Source organism: Vulpes vulpes, chromosome 3, assembly GCF_048418805.1.
Source record: "Vulpes vulpes isolate BD-2025 chromosome 3, VulVul3, whole genome shotgun sequence".
Classification (NCBI taxonomy): domain Eukaryota; kingdom Metazoa; phylum Chordata; class Mammalia; order Carnivora; family Canidae; genus Vulpes; species Vulpes vulpes.
The window spans coordinates 23,401,151-23,427,084 of NC_132782.1; the positions used below are offsets into that span (position 1 = coordinate 23,401,151).

Below are 25,934 nucleotides of genomic sequence, written 5' to 3' on the forward strand. Positions count from 1 at the left end.
AGTTCTCTTAACCACAAATATTCATTTTGAAAGCTTTACTTTACCTAGAGCAGCCACTGAGAACTAAATGGCATTAAGAGACATTGACAATTTACCAACAGTAATGCCAAGCCCAGGGGAAAGATTATGGACCAGATGAGAAAGAATTCATAGGTTGTAAGCTTAACCAAAGCAAGGGAGGACAAGAAAACTAGTATTTTTTAAGTACCTCTTAGAATGCTAGGCATTTTGCTACGTTTTATACGTGTTATTTCATTTAATCCTTAGAACAACTCTGTGAATTAAGAATTATTATTCCCAATTTAAGGATGAGACTCATTAAAACACTGAGATACCACTATACACCTATCAGAATGGCCAAAGTCCAAGACTGATAATACTGATAATGCTCGGCTGTGAGGCAACAGGAATTTTCATTGCTGGTGGGCATGCAAAGTGATACAGTAAGTCTAGAAGATGGTTTGGCAGTTTCTTGTAAACATACTCTTACTATATATGAGCCAGCAGTACATCCCTTGGTATTTATTCAAATGAAATTAAAATTTATGTCCACACTAAGATCTGTACATGAATCCATAAGCAGCATTAGTCATAATTGCCAAAACTTGCAAGCAACCAAGATCTCCTTCAGAAGGTGAGTAGATAAATAAACTGTGGCAAATACAGACAACAGAATGCCATTCAGCACTAAAAGGAAATGAGGTATCAAGCCATGAAAAGACATGGTGGTATCCTAAACGTGAATTACTAAGTGAAAGCAACCAATCCAAAAAGGCTACATCCTGCTTCCAACTATATGACATTTTGGAAAAGGCAAAACTATGGAGACAGTAAAGAGTTCTGTGGCTGCCAAGGATGAGGATGAAGGAGGGATGCATAGACAAAACACAAAGGATGCTTAGGGCAGTGAAATTATTCTGTATGCTACAATGATGGATACAGGTCATACATTTGACTAAACCCAGAGAGCATATTGCACCAAGAGTGAACCCTAATGTATACTATGGATTTGGGGTGATAATGATGTATTAGTGCAGGTTCACTGATTGTAACAAATGTACAACTCTGGTGCAGGATGGTGATAGTGGGAGAGACTGTGTCTGTGTGGCAAGAGAGGGTACTCTGTGCTTTCCACTCAGTTTTACCGTGAGTCTAATGCTGCCCTAAAGAATGAAGTCTACTTTAAAAAAGCACCTCCTCAGTCAAAACACATACTCTTCCACATACTCATACCAAAATACATACTCTAAGAAAGATGAGACCCCATAAGTTAGAGGATTCAGCAAGTCAGAAACCTTCTGCAATACCTTACTTTAGTTATTATCGCGATGTCTTTCTGATTTCCAGGGATGACAAAGTACCTGGATTTCCCTTAAGTATGTGACTGGGTTAAAATATTCATTTTGAAACTTGGAAGCCCTAGAGGTAGGGGTTTGGGATTAGGAACTCAATGCAAAGAGACAAGAGAAAGGTTTCTTGAAAGGCACAGTAGCTCTCAGAACATGTTGTCAGGTTAGGATTAGGAGAGAGAAGGGAAGGACAGGGAGAGAGAAAGAGAGTATTATAATGGACTCACTTATGATAGGGAAAACAGGGAACTTTGGAAATGCTTGTCTGATAAACAATTTTAAGTTGATTCTTGTCCTAAGCATTAATTTTCCTTTGTTCTGTCAGAATCATCACTAAAAGACTATTGCACTGGGTTAATAGTATTCTGGGTAATGAACATGTAAAGGTGGGATGGGCAAAGATCTAAACTGAGGAGTGGATGAGGGTTGGCAGGTAAAACACAGCAGAGGCAAGACCGTGGTTGGCAGTAGACCAGGCAAAAGGGCTGAGCGTGGAGGTGGGTTGGAAAGTATATGGTGACTTGAGGGGGCGGCGATAAAATTTAAGCAGAATGTATGACTGGAGGCTTCTGCATTTGGGTCTTTGCTCTATGCCACCTCCTCAGAGAGGCCTTCTCTGATTAAAAGTAGACCAACACAAGGCAAATTCATTGCCCTATTTGGTTTTCTTTATAGAACTTATCATTTTTCATTTGTTTATGTATATCTTTCTAATTACACTAGCATAGTGGTTCTCAACTGGGGGTAATTTTGCCCCCAGGGACATTTGGCAGTGCCTGGAGACATTTTTCGTTGTCACAACTGAAGGATATTCTTTGGGCATCTAGTGAGTAAAGGTCAGGGATGCTGCTCAACATTCTAGAGTGCACGGGACAGCCCCCCAAAATTATCTAGCACCAACTGTCAATAGTGCTAAGGTTGAGAAGCTGCATTAGAAAATTTCCTGGAAGAAAAGGATTTTGTCTCGTGTGTTGTTATTCCCAGTACCTATAATAGCACCTGGCATGTGGTAGGTACTTGATAAATACACGCTGAAGGGTTGATCATCATTGATGTCTTCATTTTTCCAGCTTAAAATAAGAACCAGTTTCTCCTAGCCTCATATATGCTCTCAGCTACAGGTCTGTCTCTCCAATCTGCATCAGAGTACCAATATAAATCCTGTGAAGAGACCCTTTCCCCATGCATCCAGACCAGGAGACTCCTTATACGTATTTCTCCCTGAAAATTCCCTCCATTTACTCTGTACAGATTTAAGCGTGGGACTGGGACAGTAAGAAATACTGCAGTAACCATTCCACCTATTTAAGTTGCAGGTTTGCAAAGAGAGTTCTATCCATGCTCACCATTAAGGAACTGGGACAAAAGGAGTGCGTGGCAAGCATGTTGACAACTGATCAAAGCTGTGTTTGCAGTTGGGGTAATTAGCTCTAACAAGCCTGGACCTCTTGCCCCAAAGCCCTCTAACCATTGAGCATCCAGCCACAGGCCAACGTCATATTTCTTCCTTGTCACCAGACCATTGGGACTGACAGACTTTTTCACTGGCATTAGCAGCAATGTGGTACAGTTCAACGCCACCATGCCTCCCAACTTTCAAGAAAGCTACAATCTATAGTTCAGAATTTCAAAGAATTATGTTTAAAAGTAGTAACCTGGAGGGAAGTGAGAAAGAGAATCCAAAAATATAATGCAGTCATTTTCAAAACTACCCACAGGTATTTTCCCATTTTTAAAAGCAATATTATGATGAGAGGAAATAAAAATCTTTGTGTGGGAAAACAACATGTTAGTTTGGGCCAAAGACCAAAGAATTTGACCATAACAACTGAGGAACTATCCCAGGAAACAGCTAGTCCACATAATAATCAAACTTAATTAGGTGAGGTCAGGACATAGTCAACTCCCCTTTGGGTTACCTCATTTTCTTGCTGGTCCCACTGACATAACTGCAGAACCTGACCCAGTTCTTGCTGCTGGTGCTTCAAGTCCTTGTCAAGTTGCCGTCTCCTATCTTGTAGAAGCTCAAGAAGGCTGTCAATCTTCAGGCAGCTGTTATGAGCTCCCTGAATCAACTCAGGATTCACATTAGGTCCATCACACTTGAATTTTTCTATGAAGTCAGTGAGCTGTTGGCTTTTGTTTAATAGGGCTAGAGATCGTTCTAAGAGTTCTGGAAGATAATTAGAAGGAAAAAAGAATAGCAATATGAGCGAGCTTTTCTATAGTAATATTCAAACTCTTGGTATAATTTAAAATTTATGGAACCTTTATGTTAACAATAAATTGTATTGTAAGGAATCCAAATGCATAAATAGAAATACAACTGGTCAGATACCATGACTTAACAATTTCTGTAGCACTAACTGCCAAACAATAGGATGCTGCAGTTCAGTGATAAGGTAAATCAGTACAGGGGAAAGATCGAGGGACTCTGGCACTGTTTCAGTTGGTTTTTAATGATGTGGTTAAGCTGCTTGCACCCCTTGACGTGTTCTACAGTCTGAAGTGAATGGACTAATTCTGAGATTTAAAGGTTATGACCCAGGAGTCAATCCATGACACATTCCTCTCCTTCATTATCAACAGCTGTCAATTCTCCCCTCTATCTTCTGCATGTGTCTACTTCTCTCCATCCCTATTACAGAAAATATTATTTGTTGGGCAGTCACCTCTTCTTTTTTTTGAAGATTTATTTATGTATTCATGAGAGACACAGAGAGAAGCAGAGACATAGGCAGAGGGAGAAGCAGGCTCCATGCAGGGAGCCCGATGCGGAACTCGATCCCAGGACCCTGGGGTCACACCATAAGCTTAAGGCAGATGCTCAAAAACTGAGCCACTGAGGTGACCTGGACAGCCACCTCTTTATTGTATCCTTCTCCAATCCATTCATCCATTCTCCATATGTTAGCCAGACAGATCTTTTCTGAACAAACTATATCACACACGTGCACACACACACAACAATGGTCTCCCATTACCTTAGAATTAAGGACAGACCCCTTGACATGATTTTAGGTCTGGCAGGTCTGGTTCCTATCATCCCTTTCAGATTATCTCAATCTCTCTACTCTTCATCCTTCTCTTTTAAGTACATCACAAATCTGACATTCCCTTCTGCCCCAGAACTTCTCAGTCCTCTACAGGGACACTATCCTTCTCAAGCCCTTTCTTCTCCACCCTTATTCTACTCAAATTTCATGTCTTACTCAACTGCCAATTCCTCAAGAAAAAAATCAGACTGAATCAAAATCCTATATCAGGGGCACCTGGGTGGCTTAGTGCTTGAGCATCTACTTTTAGCTCCAGGTCATGATCTCGGGGTCCTGGGATCGAGTCCTGCATCAGGCTCCCTGCAGGGAGCCTTCTTCTCCCTCTGCCTGTGTTTCTGCCTCTCTCTATGTGTCTCATGAATAAATAAATAAAATTTTTTAAAAAAATCCTATATCCAATCCTATACCAAATCAAATACTATTAATTGTTCTCATTAATAGTTCTTATCACAACTATAGTTTTATACCTACGTGTTGAGTTAGTTGATTAATATCTCCCTTTGCCACCAGGCTCCAAGGCAATATGAGGACAGTGGCCATGACACTATCCCCAGCACTTAGCATAGTGATTGCCATAGGTGAGATGTTCAACAATTTTTGCAGAATGCTTGAATGAGATCAAATGTATTAAGATAGGGGGAAGAATTAAGAGAACTACAGGTGCTAGAGATCAGCAGTTCTCTATAGATGTAAAAAAGACTCTGAGAAGGCATGGGGTTTTGTGATGGGAAAGTGATGGAAACAGAAGCCAAGTTACCAGGTTGAGAAGTGGGGACATAGTGATGAACTGAAGTCAACAAGACAGGGCAATCTTTGAGGCATTTGTTGTTAGAGGGGAGAAAAAAAAAAGAGAATCTCAGCAAGATTGAATATACTGCTTTTTATTTTTTAGGACAGGGAGAACTATGGAAAACACCCAGAGACTAAGGACCACACAACTAGAAGTAGACTAAGCCATGCTAAAAGCCACATATTCTGATTAGAAGCTCAATGTTCTGTCCAATCTCCCATGGCACTCTACATTAGCACTCTAACCTTCGGCAGTTAACCGCACAGCAATAATGAGGCTGTGGTATTTTGTCCAGGTTTCTCTTTAATACTTTTTTCTTTTTTGAAGAGCTGGAAGAGAGAATGAGATAAGTGAAGATATTGTGAAGAGAGAGTTTGACGTGAAAAGGAAAGAATTTGAAGTAGTTTATGTCACATGACCTAGATCTGTCCAAGTATTAGATGGTGTTATCCGCTCAGAGTGAGGAAGGCGTGCTTATGCGCACTGGGCAATCTGATGGGGAGCTAATGATGCAAAGCAACAAATGACAAAAACAACCTGAGCCAAAAAGGGAATGAGATCATTCAAACACAGTAAGAAAAGACAGGGAGAACATTAGAATAAATCTCTCAAAGACATAGAAGCAAACATGAACAAGATGGCAGAGGCAAGGACAGGAAAAAAAAAAACAAAAAAACAAAAAAACCTACCTCTCCAGAGCAAATTCTTATGTAGAAAGAAAGAGCTTGAAAATGAGATGAAGACAGGTTATGGAGGGCCTTGTGTGATAAACTGAAGAGTTTTAATTTGTATAACCTATGTGATAATCAGATGATTGATTTTCCATATTTATGGCTACATATTTCCTTGCATCAAAGAGTTTGTTATGATATTGTGAAAAGTTACACACACACACACACACACACACACACATACACATACACGGAGGAAATGTGGGCAAGTGGTTTCTACATAGTAATTCTTTTCTACCTTTCCATAACTAGTTCATACACACTAGACATTTCGAATGAGAGAGGAAAGCATAGCTCTAAGTGTTAGGACATTGCAGACTGACAGTGTCTGTTCTGATTCTTACAGGATACTTACAATTAGCCCAAATTTCTATTTGCAGTCTTTTTGTGATTTTCTGTTTCATATCTGCCAAAATAGTATGACTACTACCAAGTACCATTAGGAATGGAGTCTCTGGCCAAAGTTACTTGTAAACTGTACCCAGGCTAAAATCAGTCCAGTACTGCTACCATAATAGCCATTAAAGTGGACAAATTTTTCCCTCAGTTTCCTCTGTTGGTCCTTTGGCTCTTCCTCTGTTGGTTTCTCATATCTTAATCTTTTTTTATTGTTTATACTTTCCTAGCTATTTATTCCACGAGCTGATTGTACAAAATGATTCATTTTTCCTCAAGGGTAAACTGTCTAGATAGAATATTGTGAACTTCAAGAAATGCAAAATCTCTGTGTTGTATTTATTTTAAAAATCATATTTTTGCATACATAAAACCCTGCTTTCTGACATAATGCCTTGTGATATGAGGCAAGTAGATATTTAATAAATTTTTATTATTTGTTTTGATATCGATTATATCTAAGAAAGTTTGTATTAAGGCAGATTTTATACTAACATCTATACAGCTTGCCATATTAAGTATAAATAACAAATTCAAGATGGATAAATGAGGGATGTACATAAGTGAATTTATAACTTACTAAGCAATATTTCCAAAAGACTAATTTCTAAAAAATATCAAAGTCTTGGGAATGAGATCATGGGTGATATTTCTTCCTAAAACATTTTTAAATATTCCAAGTGTTCCCCAGTGGGATGTTGTTTCCTAAACTCATTCAACAGGCACTTTCAAATATACACAAAAGTAGAAAAAATAGTATAATAGACTCCAATGAGCCTATATCTCAGCCACATTTAAAATATATATATTTATGAACATTTAAGAACAAGGAAGTAACGATATGATTGTTCCTGCAGGGAAGCTTCTCCAGTATTATGTTCATTTTAAGAAGACATTGGAAAACTGGACGGTTCAATTGTGAACCTTCAGAGCTTAGAATCCATTTTTTTCCTCCTTAATGTCCCTGAAACGCCTTGTTCATTGCTCCAGTTTGTATCATCGTACTGTGTCTTACATTGGAATTAAATACAAATGACACTCAATAAACATACTTTGGGTTGGATACTATTCTACATCGTGGCGATTCAGATATGTACTAATGCCTGCCCTCTAGAGTCCCACAATCTGGTGATAAAGACAAATATGGAAATGAATTGTTACTACATAGTATGCTGGGTGGTATAACAGCGACCTACAGGAAACAGAGAGGTAACTCACCAATAAATGTGGACATGCCCTAACCAAATTGTAGGCTTCCTGAGAAAAAAGCCCACTACCCACTTTTAAAAAAAATAACTTAATAGTGAAAGGGATTTTCCTTAACTAGTGCTGTTATTTAAAGGCTAATTTTCATTTCCTGACCTTGAGAAGGGAAATTCACTGAATTCAACCAAATTCAACCATTTATCTAACCAAGAAATCTTCCCCGGGAACCTACCATGTGTGGGCACCATGCTGGGTGCTGAGTATACAAGGAAGAACAAGGTGGACATGACCCATGACCTCAGGAGCTAAAATCTAGCAGACTGAGTAACTGAATCTCTGGTGGTTGTTCCTCTAACATCCCCTTAAAACTGTTTACAACTATGTCTTTTTTTGGAGTAGATGACCAAAAATAAAGCTTTACTTAAACTTTCTTGGAACAATTTGAGGTATAAACATATAAATTTAAAATACACGATCACACATGAGCATTGTCACATGAACATATTATAAAGCCTCTAAAAGCTTATGTGAGGAATAAACGTATTTCTTGCCTTTGGTATGATGTTCATGAAGCTGAAGAAGTGCCTTTAAGGACTCAGCACTCTCAAACTCCTGGGTGTTCTGGAGGAAATCTTCAGCTTGGTCTATTTTAATAGCAAACTACAACACAAATACAAGGGAAAGACATTTGAAAAAAAATCAATCTGCCACTTTGGGTTATTTGTAGATGTTTTTCATGAATTCATATCCTAGTTGACTGTATATGTGTTTCTGTGTTTGTGTGTTTGAATGATGATGTATGTGTTTGTGTGCATGTGTGTGGATTTAGGGTGTTTGTATGAAGTTATGTGTTCACATGTAGTCAATTTACAAAGTGCCAAAGAACTTTCTTTTCCTTCCTTTGTATTTCTTTTTTATACTTGGAAATATGTCATATATGCTGAAATAATTTGGCTTGTTTACTGGTAAGTGTCTATTGAAATCTTCAACTAAAATTATTGTGTCTATGGAATAAAGCAGCCACTTCTAACATGTAAAGCAGTTTGTCAAAGAATAACCAGAAAGTTCACAAAAAACAACAATAAATAATAATAAAATAATAATAATAAAAGTTTGGAAAAAAAAGTTTGGTTAACCAGTAACCTATGTAATTATAAGTAAATATTACTTAAGAACCCACTTAGAAGGAAAGTTGAAATACAGTTAACATTTTCCTCTGTGATTAGACTTAGAACCAAAAAATATAACTTTTAAAATAACACAAGTCTAACTCCATTTCTACACTTGATCTTAACAAAAAGGCTAAGAAGTAATGTTTAATCTCCTTTCTTATACAAAACAAAAAAATATATTATTGTACAGAAAGTGATTTGAAGAGATAACACCAAAGGATTACCTTATGAGAAGAAATGAGATTAAGAATAGGGGGCAGTGAACTTTTACCTTTTGAATCTACCATTTGTAATTTTGTTTGCATTTTTATCAATGATCTTATGCATTCTTTATATAAATAAAAGTGAGATTAGATACAGCAAGAATGAAAAATGGAAAATTTCTCTGCTTCAAAAAAAAAAAAGAGAAAGAAGAAGAAGAAGAAACAGCAGCAGAAGAAGCAATAACATTCTAAGTGGTGAGGAATATGACCCATTTCTCTGTTTCTCCTTGGAGGAAATATGAAGGGGAGGGAGGCCTTTGAAGTGATATTAAAATTCTCTGGATAATTTAGAAACAAATTTTAGAAAAGGGTATAACATTTGGTTCTACCAGTACAGTACATTGATGATAATGGCACAGTAGTAGTGTAGCTAGACAATGGCAGCTTTGTTCTAGCATTCAGATTCAAAAGGAATTATTATAGTTTATAGGAATAGTTTAATCAATATGTTTACCCTTGTATCAGGTATTGAATAAACTCATAAAGGTAAAGTATTGATGAGAAAGACACAAAAGCTTATCACATGCTTGTCTTTTTTTCAAGTTTTTTCCAAACTACCATCTATGAATTCAATGATCTTTAATATTTTTATGTAACTATTCAATTAATAAGATCTACTATACTTTGATTATTTCAATAGCCTCATAAAATTCAGTTATAGATGGCATGGAATGGTGAAAGAGAGACTAATGAGCATGTCGCCTTTGGAAACTTGGAGGAGGCTTCACCATCATGTTAGAACAATCTGGCGGATACCAGTTACTGACAGCATGGTGTTTGAATAATCTGATGGTTAAGTGTGTGAATCTGAAACAGTCCTGTAATAATTATTAACCATGCAATAAGAACTCATTTCACATTTTAATGGAACTGCATGCATCATAGTTCAATAAGGGGATCCTTCCCACACATCATTTACATCTCTAATTCATTCCATTTCTAATAGCTTATTTTAAGGGTGTTTTTTAAAAAGAAGTTTCAAGACAAACAAACATATAAAACCAACCCTAGAGGGTGATTTGGTTTTTCTCTGTAGAACATTACAAAATGCTTTAGAGTCACTGTGTAACTTATACCTATATTTCAACTGTTATTTGAAATTAAATAAACAAATAATGCTTTTCCTCAAAAGTTTTCCTTAAACTTCTGTTAACTTTCACTTTATGGATATATCCTTTTGCTCACTTTTCTTTTTGCACCTTGCACAGGATAGGAGTAGTAATAGTGGGATACTCTGTAAAGACCCTATTCTCATATATTTTTTTTAAAATCAGCAATACAAGTTTTGGCAATACAAGAGGCAGGAAAGATTATGCAGGAGTTTGCCTTCAGGTTAGTACTAAGTGACCCACAATATTGGAAGGAGGATAATACAAGAAACAGTATCTTTTCACTAAAAATCAGAGGCTGGATTATTAGTATGATTAGTATTATGTATAATTAGTATTATTAGTATTATTATTCATACAATACTATTATTATTATTATTATTATTATTATTATTATTATTATTATTAGACTTAGTATTCCCTTTTACTTCATGTAATATCTGGAAATAACTTCCCATCAGCTAGCATTAATGGTACTATACCATGGGAAACAAATGTTGGGCCTAATATTTTAAGAAAGATAATTTCCTGTGCTCAAATGAGTTGAATTTCAAGGGCAGTTGACATCTGTAACCAACTTACTAAGATGGAATGAATCAGATGTATCTACAATATGACGATGTAGGTATATTTCACCTAGTTTCTGTTCAGGAAAGAAAACGATGCGTGAAGCTTTTTCCCAAGATGATCTGTAAAATGAATTGTAACTGGACTTCTGTATTCAAACTGTGGAAAACAAAACTTAAAGCTACAACAAGATTTTTGCTACTTCTTTTTACTTTTAAAGGAGTTCATGATGCATGAGATTGTCTACCCCAATTTTTATGTTCTATTACTAATCTTCCTTCCTTCATTATTTTGGATTTAAGACCTGAATTTTGAGTTTGGAAATGTCATATTTTTCAAAGTTAGTGCTTTATCATAATGAAGCAGTGCTCTGACATCAAAATGAATGTACTGCCACTTGACAGAAGTTAAAAGTGAAATTTCCAATAACTGTTTTACACCAAATACAACAGCTCTTTTGATAATGTTCTCTGAGTCTCGCATTTTGAAATTGGGAACTGCAAAAAAAATCTCAGAATTCAGGAAAAGTCACAGGAAGAAATGACCTTCTTAGGTCCAGGACTTTCCTTTCCTTAAATTTTTAATGAGTTCAAACCATGAATCCAGTTAATGCCTTAGCAAAGTATTCTGTAAAGTGCTATGCTTATAAGTCAAATATTCTATGGAATATTCTGCAATTGCCTTTTCATAAATAGCAGAAGAAATTCTATCCTCCATCTTTTAGTCAACAAGAACACTTTAGACCAACATTTCCTAATTATACTAAAATCGGGGATAATTATTTGATTTAGTAATTGTATTACCATCTTCTAAAGAAAGTAATAAATCATAGTGACTTAGGGATAAGTTTCTATTTTTACTTAATATTTTACTTAATTTTAACTAGCTGTACTGAGGGGTTTTTTTAAAGATTTTATTTATTTATTTATTTATTTATTTATTTATTTATTTGAGAGAAAGCACAAGGAAAGAGAGGGCATAGGGAGAAGCAGACTCCCCACTGAGCTGGGAGCCTGACACCAACGCCAGGTTTGATCTCAGGAACCCAGGATCATGACTTGAGTGAAAGGCAGATGCTTAACCAACTGAGCCACACAGGTGCCCCTTTAGGGTTTTTTTTTTTTTTTGAAGGGCTACATTTAAAGCATTAACCATTTTACGTTTTGGCAATCAAAAATTAAATGTATTGTATATAACTTGGTCGCTCTGCCATTTTTAAAACTGATTGCAATGTCAATTTGTGGAAATAAAACATTTTCAGGAGTGCTATTTTCTCTGATGTGAAGGTAGTTTTTTAAAACACAAACCTCCAACGCATTTTCAAAAAATTCAGAGGTCAACCTGAGGAGCTCCCTTCTTCTTTCAAGCATGGAGACAAGGGCTGCCCATGCTTCACCCAAAGTGTTGGCCATGGCATCATAGACCTGACTCTGATCCTTGTTCTCTTCAGCTGTCTTGTCTGCTTCCTGCAAGAGTTCCCATACCTGATCTTCCAAAGCCTAAGTGCAGGAAAGAAAAGAGTGTCACTCAATGTAAGAACCTGGAATCATATTTTAAACATTTGGATATTTTAAACTGTATGTGGTCTAAGAAGGTTTAGAAAGAATCTATAAACAAAAACTGCAATGCAGGCAGATAAATCAAGCAGGCGGAAGGGAGCAATGGAAATTGTGATAAGCTAGAAAGCATGGCCAGGCTTAAGGCATTCATATTTAAACATTGTTCAAACATTGTAGAAACTTATCAAAGGTACACATTTACATTCCCAGAGGTCCAGAATATTATGTTGACCTCACATTTCAAAAAAAAAAATAAAGAAAGAAAAAGAAAACTAACTGGGACACATCCAAAAGAGAGTGATAAAGAAAAAAATATATGAAAAATGAACCCAGTAAAACTTAGTTTATTCTAAATAATTATTATTGTTAATATGCTTGTGGAGCTTAATGTAAATGTTAAAAATAGGTTCTTGAAAGAGGATGTTTATAATGTAAAAATTAGAATATCTATAACTGGTAATACAGATTGAACGAAATATGGAAAATAATTGTGCTTACATCATTGTTTCATTTAGGGATAAGAGGAGAATCTCATAGATTCTGTTTCATTCCTAAAGTTGGCACCAAAATAATGGGAAAGGTTTTAAAAATATAATAGACTAAAAATAATATGAATAAATTCTAGAATATCAGCAGAAAAGGGGAGTAAAATCTCTTGTTTTTGCAAACAAAAATAAAGAAAACAAAAGATATAAAAAGAATATTTCTCAGGATACAAACAAAAGAAACAAAACATAATGATAGGAATATGATTAAATATCAATTAACACCAAGAAAGTGGATGCATTATCTTTATTAATTAAAAGACAAAAAAAAAATTAAAAGACAAAATATTAACAGGTTAGGTTTAAAAAAAAAGTCAATTAATTTTTTTTTCATTTTTTTAAAATTTATTTATGATAGTCACAGAGAGAGAGAGACAGAGAGAGAGGTAGAGACATAGGCAGAGGGAGAAGCAGGCTCCATGCACCGGGAGCCCGACGTGGGATTCAATCCCGGGTCTCCAGGATCGCGCCCTGGGCCAAAGGCAGGCGCTAAACCTCTGCGCCACCCAGGGATCCCCAAAAGTCAATTAATTTATGTTTGCTAGAGACATATCTAAAGATATAACTTTTGAAAATAAAAAGATGAGATATATCAGGCAAAGACAGACAAAATAAAAGGACTGATAACATTAATGACAGATAAATTAGAAGTGTAAACAAGAAATGGAGATTTTAAATGGCATTTTATTTTTATAAATAGTACAATCTAAAGGTACTCACAAATCTTTATATTTATGGCATCAAAATATTTAAAGTAGATATACCTAGTCCCAATGCAATAGGTAAAAAAAGTCTAAGGAATAAATCTCCTAGAAATCTTAAGATAACACTTCAAAGAATAATTCTTAGATCAAATGGAGAATAAAAACTACTATGATGAATGGATAAAGAAGCTGTGGTCTATATATACAATGGAATATTACTCAGCCATTAGAAACAACAAATACCACCATTTGCTTCGACGTGGATAGAACTGGAGGGCATTATACCGAGTGAAGTAAATCAATCAGAGAAGGATAAACATTATATGGTTTCATTCATTCAGGGAATATAATAAATAGTGAAAGGGATTATAGGGGAAAGGAGAGAAAATGAGTGGGAAATATCAGAGAGGGTGACAAACCATGAGAGACTCCTAACTCTGGGGAAAGAACAAGGGGTAGTGGAAGGGAGGTGTGTGGGAGGATGGGGTGACTAGGTGACAGGCACTGAGGGGCACACTTGATGGGATGAGCACTGGGTATTATACTATATGTTGGCAAATCGAACTCCAATAAAAAATATACAAAAAAAAATTTAAAAAATTTTTTAAAAAACTACTATTATAGGTTGTTTTGAGAAAAAATAATAATGAGGCCATTATGTTTAATAACCTAAGATACATTCATGGATTAGAAGACTTAATGTTATTAAAATGGCAATACTACTCAAAGCTATCTATAGATTCAGTGTAATCACTATCAAAAATTCAACAGTCTTTTTTTTTTTTTTTTCAGAAATCCAAATTCATATGGAATTGTAAGGGGATCCCAATAGCCAAAACAATCTTTAAAAAGGAGAACAAAGTTGAAGGACTCACATTTTCAAATTCAAAACTTACTACAAAGTGACAGGAATCAAAACACTGTTGTACTGTCATAGGATGTACATATAAATAAATGGATTAGACTTGAGAATTCAGAAATACACCCATACATTTATGGCCAACTGATGTTCAACAGTGGTGCCAAGACCATTCAATGAAATAAAAACAGTTTCTTCAACAAATAGTACTGGTACACACATACAAAATAGTACTAGAACTACCAGATATCCACAATTATAAGAATGAAATTGAACCCTTAACTACACCATCTAAAAGTGGATCAATGATTTAAATGTAAAAGCTAAACCTCTAAAATTCTGAGAAGAAAACAGGTAAATCTTCATCATCTTGAATTTAGCAATGCTTTGTTAGATATGACACTGGAAGCAAAAGCGACAACAAAACAGAGGAATTGGACTGCTTCAAAATTAAGAACTTTTAAGTATCAAGGACATTATCAAAGAAGTGGAAAGAAAACTTATAGAATGGCAGAAAACATTTGAAAATAATTTCTCTAAAAGGGTCAAGTATGCAGAATATATAAAGGACTCTTTTAACTTAACAATTAATGAAAAATACCTCAACATTATTAATCAACCCCGCTGACTTCATGTCTCAGGATGCCACTGATAGACTTACTGCCTTAGATTAGATTTGCCTTTTCTGGAGTTTCACATAAATGAAACCACACAGCATGTGGTTTTCCTATCTGGCTTCTTTCAGTCACTGTAAGGTTTTTGAGATTCATTCATGCTCTTGCATATATTCTTTTCATTATGGAGTAGTATCCCAATGAATGAATATACCATAATTTATCTAGTTGCCTGCTGACATTTAGATGTTTCCAATTTTAAGCTACAATGCATAGTTCTATTATGAATATTTATGTATATTTATGTGTAAGTTTTTGTTTCAGTATATTTTTTCATTTTGCTAGGTATTTACCCAGATGTTTTCTAATGAATTTTGCTTTCTTATTTATGCCATCTTGTGAGTTTTTAAATTTTTATGAGAATGTTATTTTTGTCATTGGAGAAATGAGGTGTTCATTTTTGCAATTACATAAAATAGAACTATTCTGAAAAAAAAAGAAAAAAGAAAAAAAGCCATGCCATTGTTTTACTGGGAATAGGGGACTTGAATTATCTTGTTAGAATTCTAGAGTAGCTCTTCCCTTCTCTACACTTTCAAATTATACCCTAAGACACATTATACACTTTAATTGTATTATTGTTCCCAGTTACTTGCTGTTTCTCCCTGTAAGGATTATATTCTCATGCCTCCTAACATCGCTCTTGTTCATGTGATTTGCTTAGACTAATGAAATGTGAACAGGGGTTTGTGTTCCACTCCCAAGCAGAAGTTTTAGAACCAACGAGTGACTCCATCATTCTCTTTTCATAGAAGGGAATGTTCCTACACCCTGGATCTTAAAATAAAGAAGACATGCAAAACTGAACTGTAATTACCACTTAGGCAAAATGTAATATGAATAAAAATAAAATGTGTTACTCTGAGCCACTGCTACTGGGAGGTTGTTTATACCCTAGTATTGCCAGATACATTCACAAAGGTAAACTCTTTGTATTTTAAAAACATAAAATCTTACATTATACATCCAACGTTTCCTCATGCTTAATGAAGAAGGAAAATAGAATTCATTATGCAAAAAAGAAAAAATCTAGTCCAGTGCCTGATAATGTCATAGTTACCTCAAAGTCTCAGGCAGATTGGGATGAATGTGCCAATGAACTTTTCAGAGGCATGCACTGAATATGTGCCAGTTCTGATCTCTTTGGTGTTTAGGCTAAACCAGATAAAGGCTTCTCTAAATTGTCAGAAGAATTAGATCAACTGTGTATACATTCTTATCTAGCTATTGGAAAGCACAGTATCTGGGCATTTTCCTCTTGTGTGACAAGTCTTACATTATCTTGCAGGCCAGTTAGTTTTGTATTGTGCATATTTTTTCATTTTATACTTTTTGTCATTACAATGGAATGACTTGGCCTTAATTTCTACTTATAATGGGTGTTAGCTCAAGAGTATCTAAGGAGAAGAAAGATATACTAGGAATTTTAAATTCTAAGATACTTCATCGGATGAGAGACTGTACTAAGAACTAAAAGTAGGAAAACTTGATTATTCCAAGGCAGATATTTAGGGGAGAATAAGAAATGTGCAATGAATTCATTCTAGAGCAAAGCAAGAGAACACAACCTTTCAGGGATATTTCTCAAGTTTGACAGAAAGGTGATAAGATAAATCTGAAAGTTGGCTATCTCTATCTCTAAAAGGGTAGTCTTCAGAGGTGCTTTGTTGTGATTAGCCTTGTTAATCACATAAAGAATAGTTTCTCAATACCATTCTTTTCCCACTGAAGTGATACTTCGTAAATCAGTGATACAGAGGTTTTGGGGACAAGCAGTTTGAAGGACTACAATTCTGGCTTCCAATATTTCCTTTAGACTCTCCCATGACCTCCAGTGTGAACCACAAAAATGTTCTATTCATTGCAATCCCAAGGCCAGAACATTCCTGCAGAACCCTCTGGGTTTAATTTGGTCCCAAGTCACACTTGGGATTTTCTCCAAAAAAGCCCATAGACTTTCTGCTTTAAGGATTGACAGAAAACTGTCTGCTCCAAATTCCCTTGGAATTTAGATTGCTTTTAGGGTGCTGGGATCAGAGGCCAGGTACAGTTCAATGCTCCCCACGGCCAACCAAACACCATCAGAAATACTGGAGGAGAGAGAGGGACCCGGACAGAATGGAATAGGCAGGATTTATGGAACAGGGATATTTCTCAACCAACTCAAAATCTCAAGAAAAAGATGGGTTGAAGCATATTTCTGTGAGATTCCTGAAATGTGGAATGATCTGAATCCAAAGCCAAAAATCTACTATCTAGGTGTTTGATGTTTAGCACTTAGGTCTCTGTCTTCTTCTGCACTGAAGGTGTTAGGAAGGCCACATGATTCTTTTAGTGTTCTCCAGCTTTCCATGGTTGCCCATGTACATGACATCCTATTAGCCAGCCCTCCCTTCTGAATCTGGTGCTATCTCATTTGCTACCAGCACTCAGGAAATACTGTTCTATATTTTACATGGGTTGCTGAGCCTCTATAGAGACTACCTCTTTCATCTCTCTTCTCCATAAGAAAAGCAGCATATCAGTTAGGTAGCCTGAAACACAAATCCAAGTAATATGCTAATGGAGAGAACTAATAAACTGTGCATGCTAATCAGAATGATTTCAAGTCTGTAAAGCAGATACAAGAGAACTATGTGTGGTCATACTTAAAACTCCAGCACCTAGCAAATTGAACACCAATAAAAATAAATTTATAAATAAAAAAAATAAAACTCCAGCACCTATCATTGGTTTTCAACCAAAATGCCCCAAAGGAGTGTTTAAAAATATGTTGAAGCATCTTTAGTTGTCACAATGTGTTTGTATCGTGGGGAGCAGTTTGATGAAGTATTGTCCCACCAAATAGAAACCATGCCAGGAAACACTGAACGCCCTGCACATAGTGGGGGCCCAATAAATGTTGTGGTGGAATGTGTAGGAGAGATCACTTTCTCCTGAAAATGATTTCACCTTATTTCACAGGCTGTTAGAGGAGAGTTCAGAGGCCAGTTGTTCCAATCTAATACCTAGATTAGGAAGCCCCTCTAGCAAAATTGCAACACAGCAACCATGCTAGGGCAGCAGTTCTCCGTTACTTTTGGAGCAAACCCTTCCATCGTTATATTAATAAGTCTTCTTAGACTGGACCAAAATTGATTTGTCTCCTGATTCCCTAGAATGCACAACTCCCAGCTTTCCAACTGTGGAGAAACCCCTGTCAACATCCTGCAGGTCTTCTACATCTCTCACTTCTTATTTAGACCTGCAAAAATTACATAGGATTTATATATACTGTAGAAGTTAAACCCAAGCACCTTCAGGATATAATCTTGAACTCTTTAAGTAAGCCCAGTGCTGCTCCCACCTTCGCACCATCTCTTCACAATGCCTCCCTCAGTTGCTACTGGCTATAGATGGACTTCTTGTCTAAAGAGAGAAATGTTGAACACTATCAAAAACTGTGAGGTAAAAAGATAAATCAGTATCTGATAATGCACCTACAATAAATGGGAGAAAACTCATTTTGGCATGCCTTTTTTTATCAATGCAGTAATAGTATTGCAATATAAATAATTATATTTATATAGTGCTTTATAGTTTAAAGATTTATATATTATCCCTAAAGCACTTATAACATCCTTAGTCAACAGGGAGCTGTAGAAAGTATTTCACTTGACTGGAAAGAGTGCTCTTTATTCTCCATTAAAGCTAAAACCAAACTGTCACTTGTTCAACTACAATACAATAATACTCTCAATGACTCTTATGGTTCAGAGAAGATAATACCTAATGGAACCTGAAGTTATTCAAGAATGTATTCACTTACCCATGCTCTCAGCCATTCAGCAAGAATTCTCCAAGTATCTCTTAATCAAGTCATACAAACTGTGGTAACAGATATGAAAGATTGGGGAGAGGACATCTAGTTATGATTGTGTTTTCTTTTCTTTGATACTCCAGCTTTTTCTTAATACCCATCCACTTCTCAACTCACCTCTGAATGACTTCCATCCCTACTACCTTACTGAAATATTCTTGTATAGTTCCACAATGACCTCACATTTGTCAATGTCAATAATCCTTGTTTACTTTTTTGTGATTAATGCTGTTACACAATTCCTAAATTGTTTTTTCTTCCATTGGTTACTACAGCACTCAGATTTTCCCTCCATGCTTTGTCTCTCTTTTACAAGTCTACCTTCTTTGTTTAATTTTAAATGTCTAGGTGTTTCAGGAGACCATGGTTTTTACTCTTTTCTTTTCAGTCAACAAGTAGATATCAGGACTGAGCTGGGGAGATTATATCAATCATTTGTGTAACTTTTTCAAATTATACTTAACTTCTTCCAGAAATTTAGATGCAATCCTGTGGGCAAAAGGCAAGTGATCCCAAAGTTTGGATGGACTATCACAATGAGCCACAAGCTTTGATTAGATTGTGTCTCCATATAATCCTTGGGTGCAAGGTAGAAAAGAAAGAGTAAGAATTGTTGCTCAATACCTTTGAGCAAGTGAATGCATAAGCTCTTATAAATACAACCACTGTTTATATAATTTATTTTCCCTGATTTTCAACTGTACTGAAAATCTTCACCCAAATATCCAACAACTACCTCAGACTCAAAACATCTACAACTGAAAACTGAGTGAAAAGGCAACCTACTGAATAGAGAAAATACTTACAAATGATATATCTGAGGTTAATATCCAAAATATAGAAAGGGTTCAAGCAACTCAATACCAAAAATATAAATAATCCAATTAAAAAATGGGCAGAGGACTCGAATAGACATTTTTCTTTTTTTTATGACTTATCTATTTATTTTATTTTATTTTTGTGTTTTTTTAATAATAAATTTATATTTTATTGGTGTTCAATTTGCCAACATACAGAATAACACCCAGTGCTCATCCCGTCAAGTGCCCCCCTCAGTGCCTGTCACCCATTCACCCTCACCCCCTGCTCTCCTCCCCTTCCACCACCCCTAGTTCGTTTCCCAGAGTTAGGAGTCTTCATGTTCTGTCTCCCTTTTTGATATTTCCTACCCATTTCTTCTCCCTTCCCTTCTATTCCCTTTCACTATTATTTATATTCCCCAAATGAATGAGACCATATAATGTTTGTCCTTCTCCGACATTTTTCCAAAGAAGACATATAGATGGCCAACAGACACGTGAAAATATGCTCAACATCATCTTTCATCAGAGAAATGCGAATCAACACCACAGTAAGATATCACCTCACAGCAGTCAGAACGGCTACTATCAAGAAGACAAGAAACAATGTGTTGGTGAGGATACAGAGGAAAGGGAACTCTCATGCACTACTGGTGAGAATGTAAATTGGTGTAGCCACTATGGAAAACAGTATGGAGGTTCCTCAAGAAACTAAAAATGGAAATGCCATATGATCTAGTAATTCTACTTCTTGGTATTTACCTGAGAAAAATGAAAACACTAATTTGAAAAGATATATGCACCCCTATGTTTACTGCAGCCTTATTTACAATAGCTAAGATATGGAAGCAACCTAAATGTCCACAGATAGATGAATGGATAAAGATGTGGTATATATACACAATGGAATATTACTCAGAACAAAAAATGAATGAAATCTCATCATTCACAGCAACATCGATACATGGAGGGACTTAGACGGTATTATGCTAAGTGAAGTAAGTCAGATAGAGAAAGACAATACCATATGATTTCCTTATATGTAGAATCTAAAAAGCAAAACAAAACAAATGAGTTAAAAACAAAAGAGAAACAGTCTCATAAATACAGAGAACAAATTAGTGGTTGCCAGAGGGGAAACAGGTGGAGGGATGGGCAAAATAAATGATAGGAATTAAGAGGTACAAACTTCCGGTCATAAAATGAATAAGCCACAGGGATGCGAAGTACAGGATAGAGAATATAGTCAATAATATTGTAATAACTTTATGTGGTGACACATGGTAACTATACTTCTCACGGTGAGCATTTCATAATGTATATAATTGGCAAATCACTATATTATACACCTGAAACTAATGTAATATTATATGTCAACTATATCTTAATTGAAAAAAAACGAGTAACAAATCAATTTTGTCCACATTGTGTCAGCCAGGGGCACTTTAAAAAAAATATGAAACTGATCATGTCATCTTCTCCACCAAATCTCCTACTCACCTGGCTTTCAGGAGCAGAAAATAGGAAGACATCTGTTACTTACTCTTCTCTCCCCCATATGTCCTTCAGTTCCAAAGGCCTATTGAGTCAACCTCCTACAAATCATTCAATCTTCCCCTCCCTCTACTTCTATCCCTCACCTCTGCTCAGCCTCTCATCACTTCTCACCTGAGTATGTAGAGCCTCTCAGCTTGTCCTTCTGTCTCCAGGTTCACTCTTAGCCAATCCATTCTCTGTTCCGAGACCATGCAAATTTTTCTATATCAGAAATATGATCATGTCACTCAGCAACTCATGAAGTTTTCAGTGGCTTCCAATTGATTTTAAGATAAAATTCAAAGTATAAGCATGGTATGTAAGACCTTCAGTACTTGATTCTCTGTTTAATCCTGTTTCTGCTCATTCTCCCACACTGCTCTCCAGCCCTCTAAACTTTCTGTGGCTCCCTGATTCTCCCATGGACTAACCTTCATGTTTCACCCTAGAATGCTCTTCCTTCCTGCCTCGACTTTTTCCACCCCTCCTGTGATTCAACTATGCCTGAGTAGTTCTTCATCATCCTTCAAGACATGATAGATGTTGGGGGTTGACTCTTTTCAGCAAGCTTTCCCTCACCTCCAACCTCCATGGGTATGAATGTATGTATGTATGTATGTATTTTTAAATATTTTATTTATTTATTTGAAACAGAGAGTAAGTAGGGGGAGGAGCAGAGGGAGAAGGATAAGCAGATCCTGGGTTCGATCCCATGACCCCAGCTGAAATCAAGAGTTGGTTGCTCAACCAAGTGAGCCATCCAGGCACCTTGTATTTGCCCCTTTAAACTGCTTCCCACTGGAACACCCGGGTGGCTCAGTTAGTTAAGCATCGGATTCTTGGTTTTGATTCTGGTCATGATTTCAGGGTTGTGAAACTGAGCTTGTGCTCAACCCAGAGTCTGCTTCTCCCTCTCTAACTCTCTCCTTCTGCCCTTCCCCCCACTCCTGCTCTCACTGTCTCTAAAATAAATAAATAAATGAATGAATAAAGTGTTTTTAAAGAAAGTGCTTTCCACTATTATAACAATTATTACAGCAAATTATTTTTTATTTCTTATTATGAAAATCATTTCATACTAAAATGGGAAAAATAGTTTCGCAACGGGTTTGCCGCCAGAACACAGGTGTCGTGAAAACCACCGCTAAACCTAAACCAAAATGGGAAAGGAGAAGACTCACATCAACATCGTTGTCATTGGACATGTAGATTCGGGCAAGTCTACCACTACTGGCCATCTGATCTACAAATGTAGTGGGATCGACAAAAGAACTATCGAGAAATTTGAGAAGGAGGCTGCTGAGATGGGAAAAGGCTCCTTCAAGTATGCCTGGGTCTTGGATAAACTGAAAGCTGAACGTGAACGTGGTATCACCATTGATATCTCCCTGTGGAAATTCGAGACCAGCAAGTATTATGTGACCATCATTGATGCCCCAGGACACAGAGACTTTATCAAAAACATGATTACAGGCACATCTCAGGCTGACTGTGCTGTCCTGATTGTTGCTGCTGGTGTTGGTGAATTTGAAGCAGGTATCTCCAAGAATGGGCAGACCCGTGAGCATGCCCTTCTGGCTTACACACTGGGTGTAAAACAACTAATTGTTGGTGTTAACAAAATGGATTCCACTGAACCACCCTACAGCCAGAAGAGATACGAGGAAATTGTTAAGGAAGTCAGCACCTACATTAAGAAAATTGGCTACAACCCCGACACAGTAGCATTTGTGCCAATTTCTGGTTGGAATGGTGACAACATGCTGGAGCCAAGTGCTAACATGCCTTGGTTCAAGGGATGGAAAGTCACCCGTAAAGATGGGAATGCCAGCGGAACCACACTGCTTGAAGCCCTGGATTGCATTCTGCCACCAACTCATCCAACTGATAAGCCCTTGCGTCTGCCTCTCCAAGACGTCTACAAAATTGGTGGTATTGGTACTGTCCCAGTGGGTCGAGTGGAGACTGGTGTTCTTAAGCCTGGTATGGTGGTCACCTTTGCTCCAGTCAATGTTACAACTGAAGTAAAGTCTGTTGAAATGCACCATGAAGCTTTGAGTGAGGCTCTTCCTGGGGACAATGTGGGCTTCAATGTCAAGAACGTATCTGTCAAAGATGTTCGTCATGGCAACGTGGCTGGTGACAGCAAAAATGACCCACCAATGGAAGCAGCTGGCTTCACAGCTCAGGTGATTATCCTGAACCATCCAGGCCAAATCAGTGCTGGATATGCACCTGTGCTGGATTGTCACACAGCTCACATTGCTTGCAAGTTTGCTGAGCTGAAGGAGAAGATAGATCGTCGTTCTGGAAAGAAGCTGGAAGATGGTCCCAAGTTCTTGAAATCTGGGGATGCTGCCATTGTTGATATGGTTCCTGGCAAACCTATGTGTGTTGAGAGCTTCTCTGACTATCCTCCTCTGGGTCGTTTTGCTGTTCGTGACATGAGACAGACGGTTGCTGTGGGTGTCATCAAAGCAGTGGACAAGAAGGCAGCTGGAGCTGGCAAAGTCACCAAGTCTGCCCAGAAAGCTCAGAAGGCTAAATGAATATTATCCCCAATACCTGCCACCCCAGTCTTAATCAGTGGTGGAAGAACGGTCTCAGAACTGTTTGTGTCAATTGGCCATTTAAGTTTAATAGTAAAAGACTGGTTAATGATAACAATGCATCGTAAAACCTTCAGAAGGAAAGGAGAATGTTTTGTGGACCATTTGTTTTTTTTTTTTTTTTGTGCGTGTGTGGCAGTTTTAAGTTATTAGTTTTTAAAATCAGTACTTTTTAATGGAAACAACTTGACCAAAAATCTGTCACAGAATTTTGAGACCCATTAAAACAAAAAGTTTAATGAGAAAAAAAAATGGGAAAAATACAAAAAATAAAAAACATAAATTACTTATAATCTTACTCCAGAGATAACTACCATTAATATTCATATGGCTTTACACACACACACACACATACGTTATTATAATCATATGGTATAAATCAGCAAATTGTGGCCCACAGTCCAAACCCAGGCTGAAATCTATTTTTGTATGATCTACAAGCTAAGAATTGTTTCTACATTGTTTTACATTTTACATCTATGTTAAGTGGTTTCAAAACAAAATATCAAAAATACCATGTCATGATATATGGAAATTATATAAAATTTTTAAATTTCAGCTTCCATAAATTTTTATTGGGACACAACCATATTTATTGGAACAAAATCCATTTGTTTATGGATTGTCTATGGCTGCTTTCACACTACAATAGCAGAGTCTGAATAGTTGCAACTCACAAAGTAATATGACCCACAAAGCTTAAAATATTTACGGTCTGACCCTTTACCAGAAAGCTTGCTGATCTCTCGTACTGCAGCTATATATTTTTTTTCTGCTTAATATCATATTATGAATACTTTCTTTTTCAATATTTTGTAGAAATGTTATTTGCGGTGGGTGTTTATTATCCCATCAATAAGGCTATAATTTATTGAAGTATTCCCCTCTTACAGATATTAATTCTGGTCTCCATTTTTAACTATTATAAATAATATTGGGCTGAGCTAATTCCAACAATTCTCATTTCATTTGACTTCCTGATCTTTTCATATAAATCTTTGTGGATTTCTCCATAAAACAAATTCCTAAGAGTGGAATGACTAGGTCAAGTATTATCCCACATTTTCAAGACTCTTGATGCAACAGCTAAATTGTTCTCCTGAAAGTTTGTACCAGTTGACTAGCACTATCACAATATACTAAAATTGTCTTTTTATGTATCTGACTTCCCCAGTAACCCTTGAAGACAGGGACTTTTTACATTCCCAGAGCATGAGGCTCACAGGGATTATACACACAATAGATGCATGAGGAATGAATAGCTAGGTTTGAGCGGCTGCTCATTTGTCCAAGCCCATTTTAGCACAGTAGAGCAGTGTTTTTCAATCTCAAGAATTTAGGAACTCAGTGAAAAAGTCCGTGGATTCCCAATTTTGAGAAAACACCAGAAAAGTCAAACTGCTGCTCTGTTGGAACTAATAAAATGAAAAACACAAATACAAGTGTAAGCATTGAAATTTGGCAGTTTACATTAAATGTTTTAAAATCCTTATCAAAAATTTGAAATTGGGGGCACCTGGGTGGCTCAGTCAGTTAAATGCCTGCCTTTGGCTCCAGTCATGATCCCAGGGTCCAGGGAGCCCCACATCAGGCTCCTTGCCCATTGGAGAGAGTGCTTCTCCCTCTGCCTTGGCTGACAAAAATCACAGGGTTGAACAGAGAAGGCTGCAGAAGGAGGTGACAAGAGATATGCTGAATTGCAAAATACCTGTAAATCAGAAGCCTCAGGAAACAGAGGCAGAAACAGGAAGATTAACAGAGCCAAGAAGATGCCAGTCTTGCCCCAGTTTGATGCAGGAAGACTGAGACCAGGAAGGACAGTTTAATGGATGAGGTGAAGCTCCCAGGAAGCATCACAGACTAATCAAAATGATACATCTTACAAACACACAGAGTACTTGATATGCTTCTAGTGGAATCACAATGTCTATGAAGTACAGGTTGCCAATAAACATGAGTGAGCAGTTGAGCAATTACTCAGATAATTTGATTTATGCAGTAAGCCAATCTGGAAAGTGGTATAGGAATTTTTTTTGTTCAGTACTTGTTTCTGGATTGAAACACCCTGATATTTTTTGTCTGTATATTTTAACATTTCTTGATGAAATTTAAAATTTATCTTCTCACAAAGAGGAAACAAATTTGTTCAT

The 25,934-nt window shown here is 36.6% G+C and overlaps 1 protein-coding gene across 5 annotated transcripts in view; it reads right to left on the reverse strand.

Moving 5' to 3' along the window:
- The window catches only part of CCDC141 (coiled-coil domain containing 141), a 195,568-nt gene that overhangs the window by 132,790 nt on the left and 36,844 nt on the right, over window positions 1-25,934 (reverse strand). For 4 of the 5 annotated variants that reach the window (XM_072752066.1, XM_072752067.1, XM_072752065.1 and 1 more), the window contains exons 3-5: window positions 11,947-12,138; window positions 8,080-8,188; window positions 3,269-3,522 (exon numbers count right to left, since the gene is read on the reverse strand). In XM_072752066.1, the coding sequence (XP_072608167.1) occupies window positions 3,269-3,522; window positions 8,080-8,188; window positions 11,947-12,138 (555 nt within the window). The remainder of the gene's footprint in view (window positions 1-3,268; window positions 3,523-8,079; window positions 8,189-11,946; window positions 12,139-25,934) is intronic. The other variant, XM_072752068.1, reaches the window with a different exon arrangement.